We start from the raw sequence: 27,814 nt of genomic DNA, 5'->3' as shown, positions 1-27,814 counted from the left end.
ATATACAAGCATACACACAAAAAATACATCAGACACACGCATAGTTTTTCAATATTTTTCAATATTAAATTTTAAATTAAATTTTAAAAATGTTTATTGTGTTGGATTGTTGCTTGTATTTTAGTATTGTTTTGTTATTTATTGTATTTTTATGCTGTTTTATGTTCACCGCCCAGAGAGCTATTGCTAGTCGGGCGGTATATAAATTTAATAAATAAAAAATAAATAAAAAAATAAATATCCTCCATACAGAGGTATCTCATTAAAGCCTAAACGCAACTCCCAGTGTCTCAGTGCTCCCTATAGGACCAGGATCTGGAAGAGGGGCGTGAAGCCCTGCCCCTGTCAATTTCTGCCCCATAGGGGTCTCCATCTCTCCCCTCCCATGCAGGTGTGAAATGCTGGCCCTACAGAGTGGTGCCTCCAGGTGGTTTCACCCACTGAGGAAGCAGTAAAGGACCAGATCTCTCCCCCTACCTCAAATTCCCACCCTATAAATTTATTTATTTATTTATTTTATTTTATTAAGCTTATATACTGCCCGACTAGCAACAGCTCTCTGGGCGGTGAACATTAAAAATACAATAAAAATAACACAATACAGTATATCACAATACAAAACTGTACAAAAAACTGTACAGTCTAAAATCAAAATATAATAATTTAGAATTAACAGGAATTAAAATGCCTCAGAGAAGAGAAAGGTTTTAACCTGGCTCCGAAAAGATGATAGCGTCGGCGCCAGGCTCTCCGATAGCAACAAAGGGAGGCGTGACACTAATAAGGGTTGGAATTTCCCTGCCCCATTGAGGGAGGGCGCCGGCCAGGTGAGCAATGACAGAAGAATCTCCCCCCCCCCCCAAAACCTTTCACCTCATCGAGTCCTAGACTCCTGATATATCCTCGCCCAAGGAATAATCAGCAACAGCACCAGAAAAAATGGGGGGGAAGTATATTTTTAGGTAGGCAAAATACACTTGCGGCCCCCCCCTTAGCACCGCCCCTGAGTAGAGTGAATGACACTCTGCACCCAACCAGCAGAAATGCGACTCCCCCATTTTATACGAATTCAAGGCACGTGGCTCTCTTTCTTATCGTCGCCCCTACACGGGGTCAGGATTGTACTTCATCTCCCCCCCGCCCAAAAAGAGAGGTTTCCTCAGGGGCGTTTTTGCGGCGGGGTGTGTGTGACAGGAGAGTCGCGCCTCCCTCAGTGGGGAGGCTGAGACCGGCCCCTCTTCCCGAGTAGAAACCCCGGAGCGGCCCTCGGGCATGCCCGGGCCCTTCTACAGAGCTCGGCCTGGCCGGTTGGTGCCGTGCTCGGACTCCCACGCCTGTCCCGGCCTGGGGCGGCCCTGCCGCAGTGCGCATGAGCGGGTCGGCGGCGGAAGGCAGGGCCCGCGAGGAGGAGCCCCGGGAGCCGCCGCTGCCACCATCACCATCGTTTCTCCTCCTCCTTAGTGTCCGCCTGAGCCGGCCCGGGAGGGGAGAGAGGCCCGCGCGCAGCCCCCACCATGGTGAGAGCCCGGCTCTGCTCCTAGGCCCAGGCCGCTGAGAGCGGGGTGGGAGGAAGCGCCGCCATCGCCTGGCAACGCGGGGCCTTGTCGGGGGAAAGCGGCGGCAGAGGGGGCAAAGCAACTCAGGCCTCCCCGGTTTCCCACAAAAAACCGCAGGCGAGCGGAGCGGGAGGTTGGGGGGGGTCTTTGTGATATTGGGGGGTGGCTCAGGGGGGTCCACAACCCCCCAGGGAGCTGAAGTAGGAAGGTGAGTGGGTGGGTGGAGGGAGATTTGCGGGGTGAGTGGGATTATCGCGGTGCCCCCTTGGGATGTATGGAATAGAAGGGAGCTGGGCTCCAAAGCATTTGTGTGGCCTAGCTTTGGGGGTGGCAAAGGCGGTGAGTTTCCGACCCCCCCACACACACTTTGAGGGCTGATAGGGTGGTCGGTCCCTTGGTTTTCGGTAGGAGGAGATTTCTGGGCATCTGAAACGACTCCTTGAGAGTGGGGATACTGCTTGCTTTTGGGCGCTGGGGCCTTTGCTTCCTTTTGGCTCTATGAATCTGAAGGAAGCACCCTTCTCTCTCTGCATGCTGTACTTATCTATTTGAGTAATTTAGGTGTGTTTATATAGCTGTCTCTTTGATAATGTGCACGTGTATCTGTATGTAGACAGGTATTCCCGAGGGGGTCGTTGGATTAGCCTGTTTCAACAAAAACTCCCCAGAGTCTTGTGACACCTTAAGGACACTTTTATCATGGCAGAAGCTTTTATGGGCTACAGACAGTTTCTCTGTCGTGCTGGAGGTTGTTCTGATTTGCCAGTATGAGTGGCGTTATGCCACTTTCTTCTCCATCCCTTGTAGCATGTAATCTTAAAACTAAAATACACATTTAGTGAAGTCAAGAAACAGACTGGTACCCTGGAGTTGCTTACTACAGGACAGACCTGGAAGAGAAAGTGACAGAATGCTGCTAGTTGTCACCTGCAGTCCACAACTAAAACTGCTGCAAAATGACATAAGTGACTTAGAGAAGGCAGCTTTTTGTTAATGGGCAGCTCCATAGCCCAATGGCTATTTACTAGCAACGACTACCTGTCTAATAGGGATTTATGTCAAGGGGCTGGGCCCTGCACCAACCCAGATGCCACCTCTGTTCCAGTATTTTGTCAGGTAATGTTACTGCAGGACCGAACATCAGTAATTCCCATTAGAGACTCATTGGCTTGCTCATCCAGTGTGAATATGCCATTATCTCTCAGTAATGCTATTTTGCTGTTTACGTAAAAGAAACAAGTAGTTACAAAAGAGGAAAAAAATGGACACAAACCTGATACCAAAAAAAAATAAATAGCAAAGTTCAGAATCTGAAGCAAAAGCTGGGAGAAAATTTGAATCTCCCAGGACACTGTTGCTCACCTTAATAATCACATGTTTCAACAAAAGACTTCAAATTGAGGCTGTAGTGTGAAAGTGGTAGACTAGAATTTATCAGCGAATTCAGTTCTGTTCAGTTTGAACTTAATTGGGGTGTAGCTGTCTTTCCCACTATAGATGTTAAATTACCATAGCGCAGCTAGGAGAATCACTGACTGTTGCTATTGTGAACAGGTTACAATCCTATGTGCCCTTTGTATATTATGATCTCTTGGCCTCACTGTATACACTTGCGTGTGTGTGCATAACTGTGATATATATATTATGGACTGTATCCAGTGCTGTTTCTGTTCATGGAAGGTATCCATGAACAATTCCTTTGATCTCTTGCAACTCACCCCCACCCCCAATGCTGGCTTCCATGCTATTCTAGAGGGTCCCTTAACCCCCTGGAGCATATTGACAGGGGTGCTTCTATAGAGACAAGGGAGAATTTGCAAAAATTGCCTTCTTCACTCTTTCGTACACACACTTCTGCTGAATCAAAAAGCCTTCCATGAATGGAAGGACAATGTTAGATATAACTATACATATCTGAGGATTAATCTCATCCAATTGAGGAATAATCTGATGTGCATCTGATGGAATGCAATCTAGTTGAGGAAGCTTAAAACCATAGAAATCTGTTAGTCTTTGAGGTGCCACAAGACTGCATATGTGTGAGTGTACACATTTATTCGTCATTGAGTAAGAGGCCTATCGTAACCATATTTATTCAGAAGTAATTTCCTTTGACTTCAGTAGGCCTTAATTCCAGGTAAACATTTTAAAGTAGCAATCCTATGCACACTCTCTTAGGAGTATGTCTCATTCAGCTTGGTGGCTTCTACGTTACTTCTGTTAGGGTGGGATTGTAAAATGCATTCCTGTGTATCTATCTAGAGGGCTAGATTTCAGAAGTCATCCTGAAATATACTTCCTCTCTTGTGCTATGGTTTTTTTTGGCGGGGGATGGTTAGAAATCCTTAATAAAAAGAAAATAGAAATTATTTGAGCAATAAGTTTTTATAGATCGAAAGTCCCAAATTATTTTACAGAATTTCTCCACCTTCATGGGATTGTTGCATAGTAAGTAACTTCAGAATTGCAGCCACGGTTATTTAGCTTTCATTGTATTTGGCAGTGAGCTTCTGAGGTTCTTTAAGGTATTTTTCCTCTTTACATGGTTTGAGAACTTCCTAACTACTAGTTGCTTCAGCCACATTGCACAGGCTTGAAAACATCACGCAAGATTCTTCAGGAAGTACAATGGGTGTACTGAGGCTCCTGAACTACTTAAGGTGTTTTGAGTGCATTTAACTTTGGCCTCAGAGCATACACCCAGGATGTGTTGTCCTTAATACTAATTTATTGCATATGCACATATCAACACCCAACTTCCTGGGGAGAGACTAAGACAATGGAGTATTTATCTAGTCTAAATATAAGCTGTGGCAAGGCATAGTTACTGTACTTTAATAAGTGTCTCAAGAGGTGTGGGACATCTTTCCATTTTCTGTAGTCTAGCCAAAGAATTAAAAGATTATTAGATATGTCATCTAGATTCAGCATGTTTGAATATATAGTTAGATTCTACATTTGTTCTTTCTATCGAACTTAAATTTGTAATTAAATGAATATGATCTTCACTAAGCGTGGGCCAATAAGTTGAACCTGAATCCTGATGAGACAGAGGTGTTATATGTTCTGAGTTCTTAAGTTCGGGAGATAGGGAGGCAGTCTCTTCTGGACGAGTTTTCACTCCCCTGGAAGGAGCAAGTCTAGCTTAGGGGTGCTCTTAGATCCAGCACTATCAGTGGAGGCTAAAGTGGTTTCAGTGGTTAGGATTGCCTATTCCCAGCAGTGGCTCCTCTTGGACAGAGATGACTTGGCCACTGTACTCCACACCTGGGTAACCTCCAGCTTGGACTACTACAATGCACTCTACATGGGGCTGCCCTTGAAGACGATTCAGAAATTTCAGCTGGTTCAAAATGCAGCGGATAGAATGCTGGTCAGAGTTCCATTTAGAACTCATATAATCCCTTTTCTAAAACATCTGCACTGGTTGTCAGTTTGGTTTTATGCCCAATTCAAGGTGCTAACCCTTAGTGTTCCTAAATGACTTAGGCCGTTTGGTTGATATAATAAATAAATCTAAAAAAAGAGTGACTTAGGCCCCAAATATATGAAAGACTGGCTTCATCCCTACTGACCTTCTTGGGTGTTAAGGTCTGCAGAGGGGTCACTCTTGCTAGTTCCTCAAACCTCAGAAGTGCAGGGATAGGCAGCTTGGGAGAGAACTTTCTGTGTGGGAGCCCTTAAAAGATGTAGCCCTCCACAGAAAGATGTATTTTCATTGTACAGCTTTCATGGTATGCTGAAGGCGCACTTCTTTACTCTGGCCTTTGACAGTTAAGGTATTTGTTTTGTGGAATATCCCCCCCCCACTTCTTTTGCTAAATCTGTACTGACCTGTTTTGGTAGGTTGTTCAGGTTTACTTGTTTTTATAACTGTATACTATTTTGTTCTAACCCCCCCCCCCGGGAGCTTATGATGAAGGTTGGGTAAGGGGAAAAAAGGAATCATATACCATATAACAAGTAAAATGTTGCGTGCAGATCCTGATTGTCTTCTCAGGATCCAAGATAATTTACATGGCTAGATATTTACTCAAGCAGCTGTGTTGGCTGGGTATAGAATGCCAGCTTGTAACCTGAAGTGTGTGTGCTTTATATCCTGCATGATGGAGGGGAGGGCAGGGTGGGGTGAGTGGTCTCAGACATGGCTTCTGCTGCATATTCCTTTCCTGGTACTGCTGTATGTGCCCCTTCCCCATGTGCCAAGCCCATGCTCACTGTGACACATGCTCATTATAGCATGCAAAAGGTGAGGTAGGTGGTTCCGCTCCTTTCTCTCCAATAGACACCAACGGGTAGCATTGGGGGATGAGGTCTCTGACCCTTGGCCTCTCACTTGTGGAGTGCCACAGGGCTCTATCCCCCATGCTATTCAATATCTATGTAAAGCTGCTGGGGGCTATCATCAGGAGATTTGGGCTGCAGTGTCACCAATATGCAGATGACACTCAGCTCTATTTCTCGTTCAAGTCCTCACCAGAGTTGGCTGTGAAGACCATGTCCAATTGCCTGGAATCCGTGAGTGGTTGGATGGGAAGAAACAGACGGAAGCTAAACCCTGACAAGACTGAGGTGCTACTGGTGGGAGACAAGGCAAGGTTAGGTGATATAGACCTGGTATTCAATGGGGTAAGATTGCCCCTAAAAGTGTCGGAAGGCAGAGCTGGGGTCCCAATCCCGGGGAGCTGGATCCCGGAGAGTTGGGAGAAGAGTATTCGGATGGATGGCAGAAGGAAGGGGGAGGAACTTCCCCCCTTTGGAGCGAAGACGAAACAGAGGAACTGCCAGTGATAAGGTCGCTTAGTGACGGGGAGCCTGAGCCCTCCCTGGACATTCTCACGCCTCCCCCTCTTTCAGGCTCAGAGCAAGAGGGGAAAGAGGGAGGGCTGCTCACAGCCGAAAAGCAGGGAGGCAGTTTACCATCAGCCCCTCCCCTATCCCACATCCTGGAATCGGAAACTTCAGAAGAGGAGGGGGTGATGCTTCCCCCCTCACCGCGCACACGCAGACAGCTGAAAAGACAGGAGAGAAGGGGGGGAAGGCGGGCAGTACCTGAGGGGCAGTTAAGGAGGAGCGAAAGATTGCGCGCCCGTTTGGCCCCTTCTTAAAGAACAGGTGGGAAAAAGTCCCTTGCTCTGTCAACTTTCTCCCAATGCCGCAGGACCTGTATCCCTGTATCCCTGTATTGCTTCATGAGAAAACGCAGTCTTTGTTTGGACATTACCCTGATAAAACACGAATTAACTACAGCCGTTGGTCTGGTTCCTGAGTCACATCCTGGGCCTGACAGCTTGACAGAGCCACCTAAATCACCCTCAACGCTCTCTTCACTTGACTGGGACAAGATGTCAAAGGGAGCAGCGGGGGGGACGAACCCCACTTCTGAGACGGAAGAAGTGGAACTCTTGAGGACTAAGGTAGCTGATTTGTAGACGGATGTTCAAGCCCTGCTAGCAGCAGTCAAGGCGCTGAAGACGGATAATCAAACCTTGAAGGCCACGATAGACCAGATGCGAACAGCCCCTCCAGCTGCCGTAGTAAAGGTTCCCATTGGATTGCCCCCAAAATACGCGGGACAAAGTGATCAGTTGGCAACCTTCGTGGCTCAATGTGAGTTATATCTGGATGTCAGGCACACGGAATTTCCAGATGATGGGGCTAAAGTAGCTTTCGTGATTAGCCTCCTGGAGGGAGAAGCTGCAAAATGGGTGACTCCGTATCTCGTGAGAAAGGATACTGTCTTAGGAAGGTACAGAGGATTTATACAGGAGATGACCGAGATGTTTCAAGACCCGCAAAGGGCTGAAACAGTAGCGCGGCAACTAGGCGCTCTGAAGCAAGCTAAAGGGACTGTTTCCGAGTACACTAATGCTTTTAAAATTCTGTCCCAGGAAACTGGTTACAATGACGCCGCCCTGATGTTTATGTACCGGAGTGGATTAAATGCTGAAATCCTGGATGAGTTGGCCAGGACCTCCCCCCCCGCTGACCTACCAGGGCTCATCCGGCTATGCCTACAGATAGATCACCGGATGGAAGGAAGGCGCCTGGAAAGGAAGCAGGAGGTCCCGAGATACTCAGCCTCGGCATCCCGCAACAAGACCCTTCCCACTGCAGGGATGGCAGGTAATGCAGCTGAGGGACAGGGAGGGGCTAGGCCAAGACTGTCAGAAGAAGAAAAGGAAAGACGACGCCGGGAACGTTTATGCTTTTATTGTTCAAAGCAGGGCCATGTGGCCAGAGACTGTGGACTGAAAGGGGGGAAAGCCGAGCCGTCGGGAAACTAGAACACCCAGTCCACGTGCAGGCCGGTGGACTGGGGGCAGCGTTGTATAAAGGCCCCCCAACGATCCAACCTCCCTCAAAGGGGGTGTTGGTCTTGCCTATTCGGATTACAACTTCCAGAGGAGTGGTGTTTAATTCCACTGCCTTAATTGACAGTGGAGCCTCCACAAATTTTATTGATGCAAAGTTAGTCAAGCATCATGGAATTTCCCGGTGGAAACTGGACGCTCCCCTAGCTGTGGAGACTATCGATGGGAGACCCCTGAAGTCAGGAGGGGTGACACAAGCCGCAGAGGAAGTGAAACTTCAAATCCCTGGGCACGAAGAGTTCATTTTGCTATACGTGTCAGATCTCTCGAACTTTGAGGTGATTCTGGGAATGCCCTGGCTAGCAAAGCATGAACCCAAAATAAGTTGGAAGGAGGCGGTGGTGTGGTTCACCTCACAGTATTGCCAGGAGAACTGTCAACCTGAAGGAATCAAGAACACCTTAGCGGGGGCAGTGCAAGAGATCGAGCAAGTGACCCTGCCGCCAAAGTATGAAGAATTCAAAGATGTGTTTGATGAAAAAGAGGCAGAGACTTTACCCCCCCACCGCCCTTACGACTGTGCGATTGACCTAGTGCCAGGAGCCAGCATCCCATCAGGGAGAATCTACTCTCTCACAGAGAATGAGAGGGAGGCCCTGAAGGAATTCCTGGATAAAAACCTGAGGCAAGGATTCATACGCCCCTCACAATCCCCTGCTGGAGCGCCACTATTGTTTGTGAAAAAGAAGGGGGGGGAACTCAGACCCTGTAATGACTATCGCGCATTGAACCAGATCACCATCCCCAACAGCTACCCGCTGCCCCTGATCTCAGAGTTGCTGGACTGACTGCGCTCTGCAAAAATCTTCACGAAGTTGGATTTGAGAGGAGCGTACAATCTGATCAGAATGAAGGAGGGAGATGAATGGAAAACAGGATTCTTGACCGCTTACGGACAGTATGAATACCTGGTCATGCCGTTCGGGCTTTGTGGAAGGCCAGGAATTTTTCAAAAATTCATGAACGACGTGTTTAGAGACTTGTTGGACACGTATGTAATCTGTTACTTAGATGATATCCTGGTGTTCTCAAAGAACCAGGAAGACCACGACCAGCATGTGAAGATGGTGTTGAAGAGACTGAGAGAAAATCACCTGTATGCTAAATTAGAGAAATGTGGATTTGACCTCAAGTCTCTAGACTTCCTTGGATATCGAATCTCAGCGGAAGGCGTGGAGATGGACCCAGGGAAAGTAAGCTGCATATTGGACTGGGGCCAACCTGTCACCAAAAAGGATGTACAATGGTTTTTGGGGTTTGCCAATTATTACAGAAAGTTCATTCCAGGGTTTTCCAAATTAACAGCTCCTCTGACTGACTGTTTAAGGGGGAAGAAGAAGTTTCAATGGACAGAGAACACCACCGAGGCCTTTGAGGAGCTGAAGAGAAGGTTTGCTACTGAGCCCATTCTGCGCTTTGCTGATCCGAACCGCCCTTTCGTAGTGGAAGCAGATGCTTCAGATTTTGCCATCGGGGGGGTCCTGCTACAATTAGACCAAAAAGGGAAGGAGCTGCACCCCTGTGCGTACTTCTCTCGGAAGTTAAAGCCTGCAGAGAAGAACTACACAGTTTGGGAGAAGGAGCTGCTGGCCATCAAGGACTCTTTTGAAAACTGGAGACAATACCTAGAGGGGACCTCTCATCGAATTGAAGTGCGCTCTGACCACAAGAATCTTGAAAGCCTCCAAACAGCCAGAAAGCTGAACCAGAGACAGATAAGATGGTCCCAGTTCTTCACTAGGTTTAACTTCCAGATTACTTACCATGCCCAAGCCAAAAACCAGAGAGCGGATGCCTTATCCAGACAGCCACAATACAAAGAAAGTGAATCCGAGGACCAGCCTCAGTACGTAATCCCGCCAGAGAAATTGTTGGGCGTATGCCAGCCTTCATGGGAAGAGGAACTAAAAAAGGCACAACAAGAAGATGCAGACATGCTAAAATATCAGCAGGAGACGGGACAAGGTCAAGACTCAGAAGTAACCTTTCACTGGAGAAATGGACTGTTATGGTTCAAAACCGCCAGATATGTGCCAGAAGGGGAATTAAGGCTCAGAATCCTACGCCAGTGTCATGATTCCATCACAGCGGGACACTTTGGGATTTACAAGACCATTCAGAACGTGGCCAAGGACTTCTGGTGGCCTAAAATGCGTCGGGATATTGAGAGTTATGTAAAGTCCTGCTCTGTCTGTCTGCGGACAAAAACACAAACAGGGACACCAGCAGGACCGTTGCCTGTCCCACACGAACCCTGGAAGGACCTCTCCATGGATTTTATAACTGATCTACCCAAGTCCCAAGGAATGACAGCCATCTTAGTAGTGGTGGATCTACTTACCAAAATGGCACACTTTCTTTCTTGTGCAGGGGCCTTAGAGGCTAAAGAAACGGCCAAGTTATTCATAAAAGAAGTCTACCGGCTGCATGGATTGCCAAACAGCGTAGTCTCAGACCGAGGAACTCAGTTCACAGCCAAATTTTGGAGAGCAATGTGGAAACAGTTGCAGACGGAATTAAAACTCTCCTCCGCCCATCACCCCCAGACAGATGGGCAGACGGAACGCTTGAACGCCGTTTTGGAAAGATATTTACGAAGTTATGTGTCCTATCAACAGACTGACTGGGTATCATATTTGCATTTTGCAGAGTTCGCCTACAACAATTCTCTGCACTCCAGCACTCAACAAACCCCGTTCTTCGCTAATTATGGATTCCATCCTAAAGTCTTTCCAAGCAGCTCAGAAGGAATGCTGGTACCGGCAGCTGAGAGCTTCCTTAAGGAATTGCAAGCGGCGCAACAGACACTGAAACAGCAGTTAAACGAAGCCAAAACGGAGTACAAGCGAGTTGCTGACCTGCACAGGAAGGAGGCCCCCCCCCTTCAACCGGGAGACCAGGTATGGCTGTCCACCCGCTTCCTCCAGATGCCGGGCAAATGTAGAAAATTACAAGACAAGAGGGTGGGTCCTTTCGAAATAGAAACTCAAATCAATCCCGTGGCGTACCGACTGAAGCTGCCTGACACGTTTAAAATACATCCTGTGTTCCATCGATCCCTCTTAACGAAAGCCGCCCCTCCCAGTGAGTTACGGCCGGAGGAACCTCCCGGAGCTCCGCTCCTGGTAAATGAGCAGCTTGAGTTTGAAGTTGAGGAGATCTTAGATTCCAGGATCAGATGCCACAAGCTGCAGTACTTGATTCACTGGAAAGGCTATGGGGTGGCTGACAGATCATGGGAAGATGCAGCTGATGTGCATGCTCCAGAATTGGTAAAACTTTTCCATCAACGTTTTCCCCACCGTCCCAAGCCAGACAAGGGGAGGGGGGCACAGCCTGGGAGGGGGGATGGTGTCGGAAGGCAGAGCTGGGGTCCCAATCCCGGGGAGCTGGATCCCGGAGAGTTGGGAGAAGAGTATTCGGATGGATGGCAGAGGGAAGGGGGAGGAACTTCCCCCCTTTGGAGCGAAGACGAAACAGAGGAACTGCCAGTGCTTAGCGACGGGGAGCCTGAGCCCTCCCTGGACATTCTCACGCCTCCCCCTCTTTCAGGCTCAGAGCAAGAGGGGAAAGAGGGAGGGCTGCTCACAGCCGAAAAGCGGGGAGGCAGTTTACCATCAGCCCCTCCCCTATTCCCCATCCTGGAATCGGAAACTTCAGAAGAGGAGGGGGTGATGCTTCCCCCCTCACCGCGCACACGCAGACAGCTGAAAAGACAGGAGAGAAGGGGGGGGAAGGCGGGCAGTACCTGAGGGGCAGTTAAGGAGGAGCGAAAGATTGCGCGCCCGTTTGGCCCCTTCTTAAAGAACAGGTGGGAAGAAGTCCCTTGCTCTGTCAACTTTCTCCCAATGCCGCAGGACCTGTATCCCTGTATTGTTTCATGAGAAAACGCAGTCTTTGTTTGGACATTACCCTAATAAAACACGAATTAACTACAGCCGTTGGTCTGGTTCCTGAGTCACATCCTGGGCCTGACAAAAAGACCAGGTTCTCAGCCTTGGGGTCATTCATGACTCCCAGCTGTCCATGGAGGCTCGAATTTCTGCGGTGAGCCGGGCATCTTGGTATCAATTACATCTTATACGAAGGCTGCGACCTTACCTTCCTGTTCATCTGCTCCCGCCGGTGGTACATGCCTTGGTCTCCTCTCGCTTGGATTACTGTAATGCGCTCTACATGGGGTTACCCTTGAAAACGGTCCGGAAACTGCAACTAATACAGAACGCGGCGGCACGCTTAATTAAGAACAGCCATCGCTATGATCACATCACCCCAGTGTTGGTAGATCTACACTGGCTGCCAGTTGCTTACCGGGCCCAATTCAAGGTGTTGGTGATGACCTTTAAACCCCTATACGGTCTCGGCCCAGCTTATCTGAAGGAGCGCCTCCAGTATCACCAATTATGCTGCCAAACAAGATCAGCCACACAGGGCCTTCTCTCAGTTCCATCAGCTAAATCAGCTCGGCTGGTGAGGGCTAGAGAGAGGGCATTTTCGGTGGCAGCCCCCACTCTCTGGAACTCCCTCCCGTTTGATCTTTGTCATGGGCCTTCCCTGAATGTTTTCCACCGGGCCTTAAAGACCTGGCTCTTCAGGCAGGCCTATGGGATTTCTGTGGCGAGTTAGTTTTGCTGCTGCTGTTAATTATAGTTCTTGGTTTTAACCTATTAATTATTGTGTTTAATTATTGTTATATTGTATTTTATTAATGGATTGTACGTCGCCTAGAGTGGCCGTTTTTTGGCCAGATAGGCGACTCAGAAATAAAATTTTATTATTATTATTAGGTCATAGGACTTGCGGAGGAGAAACCATGATGGCTGTTTCTACTACTGAACTGGGAAACTTAAAGTTTAATTGCATATTCTGGTCCGTCCTGGCCTGGAACTCCAGCTGGTGCAGAATGCAGCAGCTAGACTACTGATGGGGGCAGATGGCTGACAGCATGTGACAGCTCTGCTAAAACATCTGCACCAGCTGCCCATATCCTACTGGGCCAGTTTTAGGTTCTTGAGTTGATACACAAAGCCCCGAACAACTTGGGTCAAGGATATCTTGAGGACCCTGAGCTCTTATATCCCAGCCCAATCACTGAGATCATCCAGAGGACTACTGTTAATTGTCCCCTGTGTTACAGGGGACCGGAAGTCAGGCAGTTCTATGCTATAGAATACTTTGTAGGCATCCTTGCTTTGGACTTTCAGGTGTCTCCTGAAGAGTGTTATACTGTATACTGCCTGCTGTTTTGTGATATATAAATACTTTTATTTCTAAATAATAACCTGGCAACTCAAGTAGGCAGGGTAGTAAGCTTGCAGGTTTCACAGACCTCTTCCTGAAGCTCAGAACAGTTCTTTGCTAGCTATCTTATTACCACAACAAGTCTCATGTTTAAAAATATTTGGAGGGAACTCAAGCGAGTTCTTGTCTAGGTTTTAGGCTGCAATGCTGTGTCCATTTACCCAGGAGTAAGCCCCAATGGAAACAGTAGGATCTGCTTCTGAGTAGCCGTGCATTGGATTGATGCGTAAATATCTGCTTTTACAACGTGTTCTGATATGGCAGATTCATATTTTTTAAATGTTGATTTGTAAGTTGTTTGTACTTCAGAAACTTTAAAAAGTTCTAGCTCTCAAAAATAAAATATCCATGTATCATTAGGGGGAGGGGGGCATCAAGTGATAGACAGTTCACAACTGGCATGTTTATTGCCTGGACATCATCATTTGTAAGCACTTGGGATCCAGAACTGAGGAAGAATTCCAGAATTGGGTCTTGACTCACTTCTGTGTGTGCCACAGCTCTTTCTTACTTGAATGATTTTATTGTACTCTTATTATTTTATATTAGATTATATTGGACATTGTTTTTTGTTCGCCGCTCTGAATTCTATGAACTAGGGCGGGGTATAAATGATTAAAATAAATAAACAAATAAATAAATATATTCACGTTTCCTGTTTTGCATCATAGCTGTGCACTCTTTCTGCAGAACCAGCTGGAAACCTGATGCCGTCTCATTTGGATACCTTTCTGGGTGGAGATTCTGTGTTGTTTTTAACTTCTGCAGTCTCCTAGTTTACTTCAGAAACTATTTTTTTTTTTACCAATAATATTTTTTTTACCAATTCACTTTTACCCATATATTTTCCCCACTTTTTCTTTAGTTTACATACAAATTAGTATGACTTTTGGCTCGCTTCTTGAAAGTCACCTAATTGGGTACTCAGATGACCTGAATAGGCAGCTACTCAGAACAGTACTGCTGGAGAGGGACCTGAGTGAGATCAGTGCATATTGTTTGGCTTGCTTAGCCCATCGCTGGACAGGCATTTGTTTTTCCTCTGGAGTTTATACAGCACATCAGTCACAGCAATCTGTGTGCAGTATGGAGGTGATGATTTGTGAATCAAGTATTACTGCTCTGTTGCCCTCAACATTAGCTCATGGTACTACACTTCCGGGATGATTCACTGGTACTTAAAGAAATGTAGTCTCATTGAATGTGTTCCCATGTAGCTTTTAAGTGCCGAGCTACACGCGTGTTGCTGTCCAAAATGGCGCTGTCCTTCCTCCCCTAGAACATGCCACGTCATGATGTTGGCATGTAGCACATTTCCCTGCCCCCAACTCCACTCATTGACTGGCAGGGGCATGCACCTCGGAATGACATCGCAACGTGGCTACATGTTGATGTGCACCGTAGTGGAGAGGGGAGCGACCTTAACATGGAGTTTTACAGCAATGCACCCAAAAGATTTCATTCCACTACATATTTTGGAGTTTGTGAATTGATTTGTGTTGAGTTAGCACGGCAGTCTTCCGTAGAGCTGTGCAAAGGTGCTGCTTGTCCACTGTTGAGGACTGAGGTCCCAACTTCACTTAACAACAAATAGGTTGTGCTAATTTATCTTGGCATGGGTTTGTCAAAGAAAAAGAAAATAACTGCTCTATAAGTTTTTAATTAGTGTATGGCATTTTAGCTTTGTGACTTTGTTTCTTAATCTGCTATGGATCTTAATCTGCATGGCTCCTTCTGTAAGGCTGTGTGTTTGTGTTTCTCAAGCAGCAGCCCTCATGCTGCAAGGCAAACTGAGAGGAGGTGAAAAAGTAAATTTGTGATAGGCCTCTGTGTATGTTTCCTGCTTTTTGAAGAAGAAAGGATAAGGTCCCACTGGCCATGCCCATACCCTTGGGCACATCTGAAGTGGCTCTTTGGATTCTGGCCCACATAACCAGATTATGGACAGTCACCTGTTGAGTATGTTTTAAGTTGGATTCCTGCGTTGACCTGACAGGCCCCTTCTTACACTACTATTGTATGATTCTCTGACTATAAGGGTGCTTCCACTTTTGAACTCTGGCTTTGGTCTGACTTCTCCAGAATGTTGCTGTGTCTGTTTTTATGTTTGGGTAATTTTTGTGTGTGTAGTTGTACACCACTTGAGTATTTTGTAAGAGAAAAAATAGGTTAGAAGGTTGGAACATGCTGCTGCCTCCAATATGAATCTACCCATTTTCTGTGATCTTTTTCATAGGCCCTGTTCTGAGTACTCCTGCCTTGTGCAGTTAGGTGGGTGGTGATCTGGGCTAAGGTATTTTTGCGTGTGTGGTTGTGTTCCATCTTTGACATGTCAAGGTGGTTGCAAGTTTGCTGTTTTTTAGGAGACAGGTCAAGTTTTTTTATTCTTCCATGTATTTGATAGATGATCTGCGGCTCCTTGCCTTTTGTTGTTTTAATTGTAAAGTTTTTGTGTTCTGCATTGTTTCCACTGTTCATATTGTTAGCCACCTTGAAGGCTTATCAATGAAAAGGCTGGGCACAATCGCTTAAAATAAAGTAAAATAAAACAAGATAGAAACACTGTAAGTGTTTATGAACAGGAGCAATTGAAATTGGAATGCCTGTCAGTAAGTGTGTGATATATTATCTTCACTGGTATAAACTGAGGGACAGGAAGAGGAATGTGTTAAATGTACCATACATGGTTTCTACACTTGCATACTTAAACCAGGGGAAAATGGGTAACCATGAATGAATGTGGATCCTTACCACAGTTGTAGTGTCTGAAACCACATGTTTTATCACGTGGTGGCTTGGTGTAGTTTCTCCACTAGATGATGCTATCGTATGATCTTGTCTACTGGCTATGTTTTCCTGGTGACTGAAGAAGCCCTATTAATCAGGAAGTGGAATTAATCGTGGAGCAAAAACATTCACAGTTTCCAATACTGAGAATCGTGCAAGGTGATAACGATTGAGAAGTTTCAGTAAAGGTAAATAGGCTGTGATCTAAAGGGGCATACACACACTTCCACATTGCTTTGTATTCATTGCCACTTCACATAGCCCTTAAACAGAACTTCTCTCTTGTGCTCACTCAGTAGTTTGGAGAATTTGGTGTGAAAACATTTCAAGGGAAACCTGCCAGTGGTGTCTATGCGGGGCTTGCTTTTTTGTTTGTTGAGCAGGTTTCCCTTTTAACTGCTCTCATTCCAAATCCCCAAACTCTAGGAAAAGAAAATGGACAAATCTGGATGCATGTGTGTCCCTTTGTATCACAGCTGTTGTCCCTTTTCAACCCTTTGATGTTTGTTTTGTAGAACATTTGGAGGATCTGCAGTGAGTGTTTCTGTGGCTGCTTTGTTCTTCCTATCACAGATGGGCAGGACAAGCCTGTAAGTGAAGTTGGTGGCCGTTTCAAGTGGGGAAGGAAAAACATCACACAGTGATTTATTATTGATTCTGTTACATAGTTTGTTAGACTTGGGAGCTGCTTTAAGCACCATTGAGCAGTGAAGCTTGGAATTAAATTCTTAAGCAGGAGTCTAAACGAGAGAAGGAGCCCAGGCAGGGCTTCTGTGTGTCCATCTTAATCTTTTGTTGGATACCATTCACTTGCAGAGGGTTGTCCTTTTGAGTTCCAGGATGAAGTTAGATGTTCCTCCTTAGGTAAGTACATGTAAGTTCTCACTGTTCTTGTGATTCTGATACTTTCCTAGAACAAGTTGAAGTCATCACAGAAAGATAAAGTTCGGCAGTTTATGATCTTCACACAGTCCAGTGAAAAGACCGCAGTGAATTGCCTCTCTCAGAATGACTGGAAGCTAGATGTTGCAACGGATAACTTTTTCCAAAATCCTGAACTGTATATACGAGAAAATGTTAAAGGAGCATTGGACAGAAAGAAGTTAGAACAGCTATATAATAGGTATAAAGGTGAGTATAGTGCAGGTTTTTTTTTCTTTTTTCCTTTTAAAATCTTTTACATGCACCATCTAACTAGCTATAGATTCCATTTGGAATCCAGGCCAGAAACCTGTGTTTCTACTGTGGCCATAAGAGATCAAGGATGCATGAGCTCTGTAAGTGTTTGGACAGTGGTTCCCAAACTTTTTTCCTCCATGGATCACTTGAAAATTGCTGAGGTTTGTATGGTGAACGACTTAATGATTTGTTTGCCTGTTGTAGCAAGTGTAATGCACTGTGCTAGATCAGAGCTTGGCAAAGTTACTTTTTTTAAACTACAACTCCCATCAGCCCCAGCCAGCATGGCCACTGGAGTGGGCTGATGGGAGTTGTAGTCCAAAAAAGTAACTTTTCCAAGCTCAGATGCTGTATGATTTTTGTTGAATCAATATTAAACCTCTTAATTCTAGCTTCCCATTAACTTCACTGCTGATCCTTTCCCCTCCTTTCACGTGCCTCCTTCCCCTGTCACTTCCGGTCTGTCCCACTCACCTTCCAGGTGGACTGACGGGTTCTAAACAATAGACCAGCTGCTGTGCCTGCTATTCACAGCTGCTGTGCCTACTGCTCTTCACATACCTGCTGTGGACCACCTGAATGAAGCTTGGTTTGGCAACCCCTGTGTTAGCACAAAGGCTTTTCTTTCATTCATTTGAAATTTTTATCCCACCCTTTCTGTAGGCAGCTCAGGATAGCAGACATACTCCCCTCTATTGTATCCTTTCAACAACCATGTGAGGTGGTTTAGACTGAGAGACGATGATGGGTCTTAAGGCGAGCTTTGTGGCTGAGTGTAGATTTGAACCTGGCCATCCTGGTCTGATGCTGTAATCACTACCAATTTACTAGTTTTTGCCTTGATGCTGGTAACGTTACTGGCAGAGCATCTGGGTTACCCTGTTTGTTTTTGATCAAAGATAGTCAAGTATCTTAAAAGGGCTTATTCCATGGCTACCATATTCCACAGGGTCCAGGTGACAACCTGCAATGGTATGCTGGTAGAAAGGTAGATCAGTTTCTTGGAGCATGTCTTGCTTTACTTTGCAACCTAAGAAAGGCATTATTCAGATGCAGTTGCGTGGGAGCTGCTTTTCTATGATGTGACCTCATATGAAGGACATCCGTGGGTGAATGACTTGTGGCAGCTTGAGTGGTGGGCCTGGAAGAAATTACTTATCCTTATTTATTTTTATTATTTAAATATAAGAGAATTTCTAACCCACACTTATCATCCAACTTGGATTATAATAAAATAAAACGACACAACAGTGGAACACAACTTATATAAGAAATAGAGCATATCTCTAAAAACACCCAGGAAGCCACAGCCTGGGCTTCTCACTTGCAGGAGCAATGAAATTCCTTGGAATATGGCTAACTGCAAGACCAATAAATATAAAAAATTAAAGCTGCCAAATCTCTTCCTGTGGTCTCATTCTCCTGACACTGGTGCCTCCCCCTCCCTGCTATTTCCCCTGATGGTAATAACTGCAACAGAAAGGATGTCCCCCTGCCACTCTCCCCCCCCCCCCGTAAAGCAACAGCAGCAGAGGGGTGTGGCTATGATGGAGCTTACACAGGATAATGGTAGGGATGTGTTTCATGGAAACACTTTTACTCACTACAGGTGACAAGGGAGCACCATTATTATTATTATTATGGCTCATATTTATTATAGGCTGTCTCTCCAACAACCCTGCGAGGTAGGTCAACATTATCATCTACATATTGCAGATGGCAGTTTGGAGGTGAAAGAGGGTTGCTTGCTTCAGGCCACATAAGAACATAAGAAGAGCCTGCTGGATCAGGCCAGTGGCCCATCTAGTCCAGCATCCTGTTCTCACAGTGGCCAACCAGGTGCCTGGGGGAAGCCTGCAAGCAGGACCCGAGTGCAAGAACACTCTCCCCTCCTGAGGCTTCCGGCAACTGGTTTTCAGAAGCATGCTGCCTCTGACTAGGGTGGCAGAGCACAGCCATCACGGCTAGTAGCCATTGATAGCCCTGTCCTCCATGAATTTGTGTCATCTTCTTTTAAAGCCATCCAAGCTGGTGGCCATTACTGCATCTTGTGGGAGCAAATTCCATAGTTTAACTATGCGCTGAGTAAAGAAGTACTTCCTTTTGTCTGTCCTGAATCTTCCAACATTCAGCTTCTTTGAATGTCCACGAGTTCTAGTATTATGAGAGAGGGAGAAGAACTTTTCTCTATCCACTTTCTCAATGCCATGCATAATTTTATACACTTCTATCATGTCTCCTCTGACCCGCCTCTCTAACTTGCGGCAGAGATGAGATTTGAACTGGAGATGTCCTGATTTCTTAGCCACAAGGCTGCATCAGCTCTCAGGTTTAATCTGGATCATTCTCCTGGCCACCTTTTTTTGTGTGACATGCCCTTCCTCTTCTCCATACTCCCAAAACCAGAAGGGCTGCAGAGCATACACACTAAAACACTTTATAAAAGGCAAGCATTAAGCAGCAGCTGCCAGCATTTAACGCCGCTTGGATTAGGAAGCAGATTCTTGAACTAGCGTATGTCCGTCACGCCTTTTAGTAGAAATGGTTTCAAAAAGATGGAGACTTTCATTTACTTTATTTCATTCTTATGCCCCAAGATCCTCAAGATGAGAATAAAATTGGCATAGATGGTATACAGCAATTTTGTGATGACCTTGCGCTTGACCCTGCCAGTATTAGCGTGTTGATCATTGCCTGGAAGTTCAGAGCTGCGACACAGTGTGAATTCTTAAAGATGGAATTCATGGATGGGATGACAGAACTAGGGTAAGTGATCGACGACTATGTGAAAGTAGTGGTTGAAGCAGCATCTTCTGTAACTGGGGAAGAGCCATTCAAACTCAATCCATTTGTTGTTTTGTGTGTAAAATATATATTCGTGTATATGTATATAGATACATGTATATAGCTATACACACGCACACCCTTACCCTTGATTTTCTAGTGTCTGCCTCAAACACATCTTTGCAGTGGCACTGATGAATCGGGTACCTCTGGGCTATCTTAGATGCCATGCAGAGGGCTTCTGGCAGCTCTCGCCACCCTACAAACCTTGTAAGACGTTGATTAATTGCCCTGGTTGGCTGGGACTCCTTTGCCTAACCCTATGCTCTACTGCCTTCAACTCAGTCAAGTATAGGGACTGGGCCATATGGTGAAATGTAGAGCAAAACACTCCAAACACACCTTCTCCTGCAAGGAATTTGACTGTCTTCAGAATATATTGGTTCAGTATTTTGTCTTCTAAATGCCAGTAAACATATTGGCACAAAGTTCAGTGAGGTATATGAGAGCACAGATGGTATGTTTGAGTGTGGCAGTTTTTGCACCCCGATAATGCATTTCTTGAAGACCTAGTCTGGAAAACTCACCATCTGCCAGATTATTGAGATTAAGTAATCTGTTTTTTAAGGACTGTCTTTCAAGTGTTGCCCCTTCCCAGCTGTTGTGTTTTGCTTGATTTTTTTTCTTTTACATAGTTTGCCCCTGTAATCATATTCATAGATTTGACCCGAAGAAGTGTTGGAGCTTAAAAGGGGTTCCTCATATTTCTCAGAGAGATGGTCTTCCAATGCTAGGTAAATCATAAATGTATTGGTTATCTTGTATTTTCAGCCCTGCTTAATACAAGAGAGAGTCAGGGATTATTAAACTATGTATTTCTTCGCCATAATGAATGTAACATTACCTTTTTCATTAAAGCAACCATTTGGTCATAAATACAGTTTTATAAAGAATTTTTAATTAAAACTAATTAATGCGCAGATAAATTTCTTTTTTTAAAAAAATGCAGATGTGACAGCATAGAAAAACTAAAGGCCCAGCTTCCTAAAATGGAACAAGAACTGAAAGAGCCTGGAAGATTTAAGGATTTTTATCAGTTTACCTTCAATTTTGCAAAGAATCCAGGACAGAAAGGTTTAGGTATGTATGCCAACATTTCCTTGTACGTAAGGGAGTGATCCAAGGCAGGATCCCTACAGGGCTACTGCTGAATCTGATGAGAGAAAATATCTCCTTTCCTCCATTACATGTTGAGTTTATCTCATTAAGCTTCCCTAATCAGACCAGCCTTCTTGGGAAAGTACATCAGTATCTTGACCTGACCCTGCCCTGGAGGACTGCTGATAAGTTTCATGTATACGGTAGTGCTTCTGAGTCCTCTTTTCCCAAAAGTAGTTTCCTTTGCCAAGGAATTACAAGAGCACAACAAAAAAGCTACCTTTGAAGCTTGGTGTAATTTCAGAAGCAGGCTTTGCCACAGCATGAAAAGCTGTCCGGGGGAGAGAGGAGAAAGTGATGTCCCCGTTGCACATGCACAAAACGCTTGCTTGCATTTGGCCCAGTCTCTAATTGTAGCACTTTAATACCTTGGTGGAGTGACGAATCCCCAGGATCAGGGCTTGGGAGCCTGTGACCTTCCAGATACTGCTGGACTATGATTCCCATCATCCCTGACCATTGGCCATGTTGGCTGGACCTGATAGGAGCTGGAGTCCATCACACCTAGAGAGCCACTGATTGCCCAGCCCAGCCCAAAATCTTGGAACCCTCAAAGTGTTCTTGTACAGAGAGAGTTTTCTTTGTAATCCTCACTTTTCTTGTGCTATTCCAGGATTGGTGTGTCGGGGGGAAAGTGTAGAATGTTATTTATGTATTTATTTTTTAATGTTGCAGACTTAGAAATGGCCATCGCCTACTGGAATTTAGTACTTCATGGAAGATTTAAATTCCTAGACTTATGGAACAAATTTTTATTGGTAAGCCCAAGTATTAATTGCCTCATTAGGGATGACTAGATAGATGTTCAGTTCTGGGAGCTTCTGCAACCAGCATTGTTGCCTGGCTTTTCTCAGAGAGAACCAGATGAGCAACTTTTGCAGCTCTTGAGGAGTGGTCAGCAGCTAGTGGTCTGTTGATCAAATCCACATGGTGGGCACTAGCAGCTTTCCTTGCCTCAATGCTTGATTTTAAAACGAGAAGAAAGAGAATGTTGGGATGAGAACCAAAATCAGAAATCCCAAATGATAATTCTTAGGTTTCTCTTGAATATCTTTTACAGAATATTTTGTTTCTGAAGCCCAAGCCTGTGGGACCTGTAGCCATGTAAGGTGCCTACATGGCTGGCAAAAATGGGTTATCATGTGCCTGCTTGGTGGGCTGTGGTTTATTTCATGGGCCATGTATGAACATATGAAAATGGAAATGGACTGCCTTCAAGTCGATTCCGACTTATGGCGACCTTATGAATAGGGTCTTCATAGTAAGCGGTATTCAGAGGGGGTTTGCCATTGCCTTCCTCTGAGACTGAGAGGCAGTGGCTGGCCCAAGGTCACCCAGTGAGCTTCATGGCTGTGTGGGGATTCGAATCCTGGTCTCCCAGGTCATAGTCCAACACCTTAACCACTACACCACACTGGCTCTCTATGAACATATGATGCCGCCACTAATTTATTATATTGAGCCACTGGTCCACTTCACTCTGTACTTACTGGAAGTAGCTTCCAAGATCTGGCACAGGGATCTTTCCCAGTTCTAAGGCCCTTTTTAACTGGGGAAATGCTGGGGATTGAACCTGCGACCTTCTGCATGCAAAGCAGGTGCTCTTCTAGCAAGGTAAGGCCTCTCCTCTTGGCCTGCCAAAGATCTCATGTATAGATAATGCTTTTCATGATGTGATTCCCTCCCTCCCAAACAGGAACATCATAAAAGATCTATACCAAAGGACACTTGGAACCTCCTTTTAGACTTCAGTGCGATGATAGCGGATGATATGTCAAATTATGACGAGGAAGGTAATGTTGCTACTTGTTTCCCTTGGAACATGTTTATCCCTGTGCAGTGCTCTGATGTGCCAGCCCACCCAAGAGGTTTCTCAGTGTATGCTACCAGAACCTTCAGTATTTTCCTGTTTTCTTCACTATCATATTTATTGATTTGTTTGTGTTCTGTGATGCTGTAATTGTAAGGGGCACAGTGGGCATACAGAGAAGATTGTTTGTCCTGCTTCTGAAAAATAAAGCCACTCTCTTTGTGCATATACTGGCCTCGATCCAGGAGTGAACAATTCCTGGTTACTGCCATCATCATAATCATGACTGTGAATCTAATTCTGGAGAGCCGCCTTCAACAAAGTACTTGCTGGTGTTTACACTATTGATCTGTCCCCCCTGTCAGGCTGATCAGGTTTCAGGCCAGCCTCTGCCACTGAGTCGCTAATCCTGCCACACCCCGTCTCTGAATGATTATACGGTTTAACATTCCTTTTCTGCATGTCCTTTTTCTGTCCTATTCATTTCCCCAAACTTGCTCCCTTCAAATCCCTTGGGTGCAAATGAGGAGCTGCCTTCTCTCCAACACCCCCTCTATATTGGAGAAAAAAGAAGCTACAGTTCAAGCCATACTCACATTCATCCACACTAACAAAAAGAGACAGAGAGAGAGAGAGAGGTTCCACAAGGAAGAAAAGAGAGTCCGGACTGGATTTCTGCATAAGGAAAGATTCTTGGTTTTCTGCCCTGGTCTTAAAACAATTCCTGCTGGCTTGTGCTTAGGCATCAGTTGAGCTCTATGTAGGGGTGAGTGTGAAGAACCAATTCTGCCACAGCCTAAGGGAGTTGGAGAATTGTGGGGAAAGATGCTGGACAAGAGATAGGAAAAGCCAGGGCTGTGTTTTCTGTGGTGGTGAGAAACGGTGTTCTTAATTGTGTCCTGCAAGGGCGGGGGAGCCTTGCTGAGTTTGAGGGTTGCATTCCCCCCCAACCAACCTTCCAGGGACCACATGCCGGTGGTGGGTGGGGCTAGAGGCAGAAGCGGATAGAGCAACACATCGGAATTTTACCTTCGCATAGTTTTCTACATCGCTTCCCCCATCTTCCATCCAGGCAAGCACGAGGCATTATCAGGACACATTCCAGCCAGGAACACTCAAGTAGGGTGTGAAGCCCGATAGGCCTGGAGCATCTCTGTAATGAGAGGTGATGTGCAGGAAGGAAGCCTGGAAGCTCTTCTCTTCCATGCTGCAGTGTGTTGGTCCTGGCTCGATCCAGGGTCTCCTGCAGAAGGGTGTTGCGTGTGACTCTGTGAATCATAATCTTTTTTTAAAAAAAAATATTATATAAAAAATTAAATATCGTATCAGAGGAAGAACATGGCTTTCAACCTTATATAAACTGCCATTTCCCTAACAAATAGCTCTCATCTTTTTTTAAAAAGAAATGTGTTGAAGAGTGACTGTCCCAGGATTGTTTAATAAAAAGCAGGACAATTAAAAAAATTAAATGAAGGAAGTACAAATACTGGCCTACATTGTAGGCCTATTGTGAAGATGGTTAAGGTGATGCAGGTGAAGCACTTTGAACGTTTAAAAAGTGCTATAAAACGCTAAGCATTTTCTGACTCTTGTTTTCTAACAGCTGGTAAAAATTCAAAGTCCTCAGCTCTTCATTTAAGGCTTTATGAAAGCTGAATGAGTCATCTCTTTCCCTCTTTTCTTCTAGGGGCATGGCCTGTTCTTATTGATGACTTCGTGGAATTTGCACGTCCTCAAATTGCTGGAATAAAAAGTACGACAGTGTAGTGCTAAATGAACTTTCTAGAATGTACATAGTCTGTACAAAATAAACACAATGGGGGAAAATTGCACAGTCGATTTCTGCTGACTGACTGAACTAGACTGAAGACCAATCCTCAAGAAATAAAGACTGAGGGTTGTGGCAAACCTTTAAGGATCTACCTTGGACCCTGTCAGACGTTTGGGCTTCTCTCCTAGCCTGGGCCAGCTTTGCCCATTTGAAAACTCCAGCATTGTGGATATCTTTTTTCTCTTTTTTTAACTGGAGCACCCTCACCCTTTCCATAAATCTTAAGTGTTTTTGGATATTTTTTTTTTATTTCTTGTTCCTCCCAAGGCACATGCTGTCTTCACCAAGCAAACTCTTTTGGCGTGATAATTTCACAGATCAGCATTGCAATCTGTTTGTTTTATTTAAAGAAAAGAAAAAATCTTCAAGTAGCATACCTTTGGGCTGGCTGCAAAGACTATGCTGAGAAATATCCTAAAAGAGTGATATGTAGAATTTGGTTTTGTATGGTCTTATTTACAGCTATTGGCAATGTGAGTGGCAAGGGGTTTCTTGGCTTTCTTTTAAAGCAAAAGTTGAAATACGCCAACAAAGGCATGGATTTTTCTCCCACCTCTCAATATCAGGCTGCCCAGCTATGTAGCTGCTTGACTAAAGTTTTGATGTGTCATAACGATGAGTGCTGTTGAAATGCAGTACAGATACAGGACCCATATCTTAAGAATCTAGTCAGAAACACTGGGTGCCTAATGTTGAAGCCTGAATCCTCCTTTAGGGCCCTGATCCTCAGTAGCTGGGCAATGTAAAGCTTGCTGAGTATCTGCCTCTCATTTTTCTTGCTATTGTGCCCCCTCCCCCCAAAATACTCAGTGGCCTTCCGGGTCTGCCAGCACTCCAGCCTTGGCCACTGTGTTTCTTCAGAATGCCACACTAGTAATATCCTGGAGCAACAAGCTAGACCTGGAATGCCTGTGGCCATCTGAACTAGGGACAGGTAACCTGTCTTGCAACTGAGTTGGGTGGCACTGTTCTAGGGCAGGGGTGGCCAGCTTCTTCAGGGAATTGGGGCATTTCTCATTACCCTCAATCCTTGGGGCTAGTTGGTATGTCCAACATCATTTGCATAACTCCACTCTCTTTGTCCAGTTTCCTTGTTATGCTGACTGGTTCAAAGTGGGCAGAGCTAGGGTGACAGTATCATGAGCCATGTTCTTCCTGATTTCCAAGAGGGGTGAGATTTACAGAATGAAGACCAGCAGGATTAATCCTTGCTCACAACTGCTCTTGGAGTAACCCAATAAAAATTTTGTAGTTCTGAAATGCTCCTTTTTTGTCCAGGAAATCTTTCCCATCCCCCATTAACTTCTCCTGAAATGTTAAAACTTGAACACAATATTGAATTTATAATGTTGGTTACGCAATGTAGAATCCTTGATTAGGGTCAACAAAAGTTTTTGATTGTGGGCATGGAATAACAATGAGCGTGATTCAAATTTCTTCTAGACTTTATAGTTTGAGTCATGTAATACAAACCTTTTATGATGTTAGCGGTACTGCCATTATGGTCAATATCATTCATCAGTGATGAGTGACTTTGTTCTTATATTAAGATCCCTGTGGTTGTCAAACAGAGGCATCACCACCCTGAACAAAAGTTCCATGAGGTTCTAACATGTAGAGCTCTGAATGAGCAAGGGCTCCTAAATTCACATCAATATTGGTAGCAGTGGGGATCCTTGCATGAGGTTATCACTAACATTGAACCTCCTGCTTAAGCGAAGCCCTCATATGTGCATCGGAGTTGCTGAGTCAGAGTTCAGAAGTTTATCTTTCCTAAGCAACTATAGATTATATCAAGCATAAGCCAACCAAATAGGGTTAGAACTGTCAATGGGACATACCTGTGTATGCACTTGACTTTTCCTTTGTGCTTAACTTTGGCTGGATCATAGCCAGGCCCAACACAGCTGCAATGTTTCTGTGTTGCTCGGAAGTGCTCTGTGGACTTAGGATCTCCTCGCCCTTCCCTTTTCAACATTAGCCACGTTTAGCAATTACATATCCCCCAACGTTAATGTCAAACATGGTTAGCTGTAAACCAGAGTTTTGAAAGTAAGGTGAGATGTTATGTCTGCATACCTTGGTTAAAGTTAACCGTAGTATTAATCTTGATGCAGGTGTCACACTAAATATGGTTATCAGTGAAATGAGGAGGGAATTTGTGTTAGAGGGAGCCCCTGGGATTGGAGATTTAGTTAAGAGATTGGGAAATGTTTGTATTTGTAACTGCACCTGGCTCCAGTGCTCTTCATTTGCCACTACATTTGTGTCTTACTGCGCAGAGTTTGGCTGTTCACTTCAAGCCATGGTTTTATTCCTTATGTTTTTACATGGCAGCAGCACTTGAAATGTCTTCTGGCTATAGTGTAACTTAACAGCGATGCTAAATCATTTTCTAATCTTTAAAAATGAGAAGAAGGCTTGGCATATTGCGTGACATCTCATTTATCCATGAAATTAGAAACACACTTTTATCCACATGCTAAATAATTTTAAGGGAAAACTTGAGTATTAAATTACTTATCTTAAAAAACTGTATGAAGTTGTCAGAAAGGTGCCTCCCTTCTTACTAACAATGCTCTTTTGGTAAAGCTCAGTCTTAACCAAAATTTTAAGAAAATCGTTGGACAAAATTGGGAATCTCTTCTTCAGTGGCTGAAATTGCCAAAGTCAAATTTCTTTCTTTCTCCTTTCATTGTTTCTTTTTTCTCTCTTGTGTAAATATCAGTGGAGACTTGAATTATGAAAACTACAAGCTGTGTGTGCTGTTTTCAGTCTTAAGAAAATTTGGGTACCGTTTTTTTCAGAATGAGATTGATGTGTGCTGTGTATTTTTTGTGTGTGTTTTGGTGTTTTGTTTTTAAATGAGATGTACGTAACTCTGTCCCTATGGAGAAGGTTGGGGCATAAATGCTGTGCTGTTTTTGTTTTTTAAAGATTATTTCTTTTGCAATGTTGAGGCCTTTTCAACAAA

The 27,814-nt window shown here is 44.9% G+C and overlaps 1 protein-coding gene across 2 annotated transcripts; it reads left to right on the top strand.

Annotated features, from left to right (window-relative positions):
• Positions 1 to 763: 763 nt before the first annotated feature.
• Positions 764 to 26,100, top strand: DCUN1D1 (defective in cullin neddylation 1 domain containing 1). 2 transcript variants are annotated; one of them, XM_061637405.1, is made up of 7 exons: positions 764 to 827; positions 16,933 to 17,149; positions 19,795 to 19,963; positions 20,991 to 21,121; positions 21,875 to 21,957; positions 22,896 to 22,992; positions 24,697 to 26,100. In XM_061637405.1, the coding sequence occupies exons 2-7, from the start codon at positions 16,975 to 16,977 to the stop codon at positions 24,774 to 24,776; spliced, it is 735 nt and encodes a 244-aa protein (XP_061493389.1). In that variant the 5' UTR covers positions 764 to 827; positions 16,933 to 16,974; the 3' UTR covers positions 24,777 to 26,100. The 2 variants fall into 2 exon arrangements, with proteins under 2 accessions (XP_061493389.1, XP_061493387.1); XM_061637403.1 differs by lacking the exon at positions 764 to 827 and adding an exon at positions 1,127 to 1,517.
• The last annotated feature ends 1,714 nt before the right edge of the window (positions 26,101 to 27,814 follow it).

Source organism: Rhineura floridana, chromosome 7, assembly GCF_030035675.1.
Source record: "Rhineura floridana isolate rRhiFlo1 chromosome 7, rRhiFlo1.hap2, whole genome shotgun sequence".
Lineage (NCBI taxonomy): Eukaryota > Metazoa > Chordata > Lepidosauria > Squamata > Rhineuridae > Rhineura > Rhineura floridana.
Note: the sequence above shows the minus strand (reverse complement) of the source record. Positions and strands in the feature narration are given on the sequence as shown.

What these genes read in the sequence shown, in the direction of transcription:
- DCUN1D1 (XM_061637403.1), top strand. An exon ending in GCTATATAATAGGTATAAAG is followed by an intron (nt 17,150 to 19,794) that starts GTGAGTATAGTG and finishes TTATGCCCCAAG; the next exon opens with ATCCTCAAGATGAGAATAAA. An exon ending in TATGGAACAAATTTTTATTG is followed by an intron (nt 21,958 to 22,895) that starts GTAAGCCCAAGT and finishes CCTCCCAAACAG; the next exon opens with GAACATCATAAAAGATCTAT.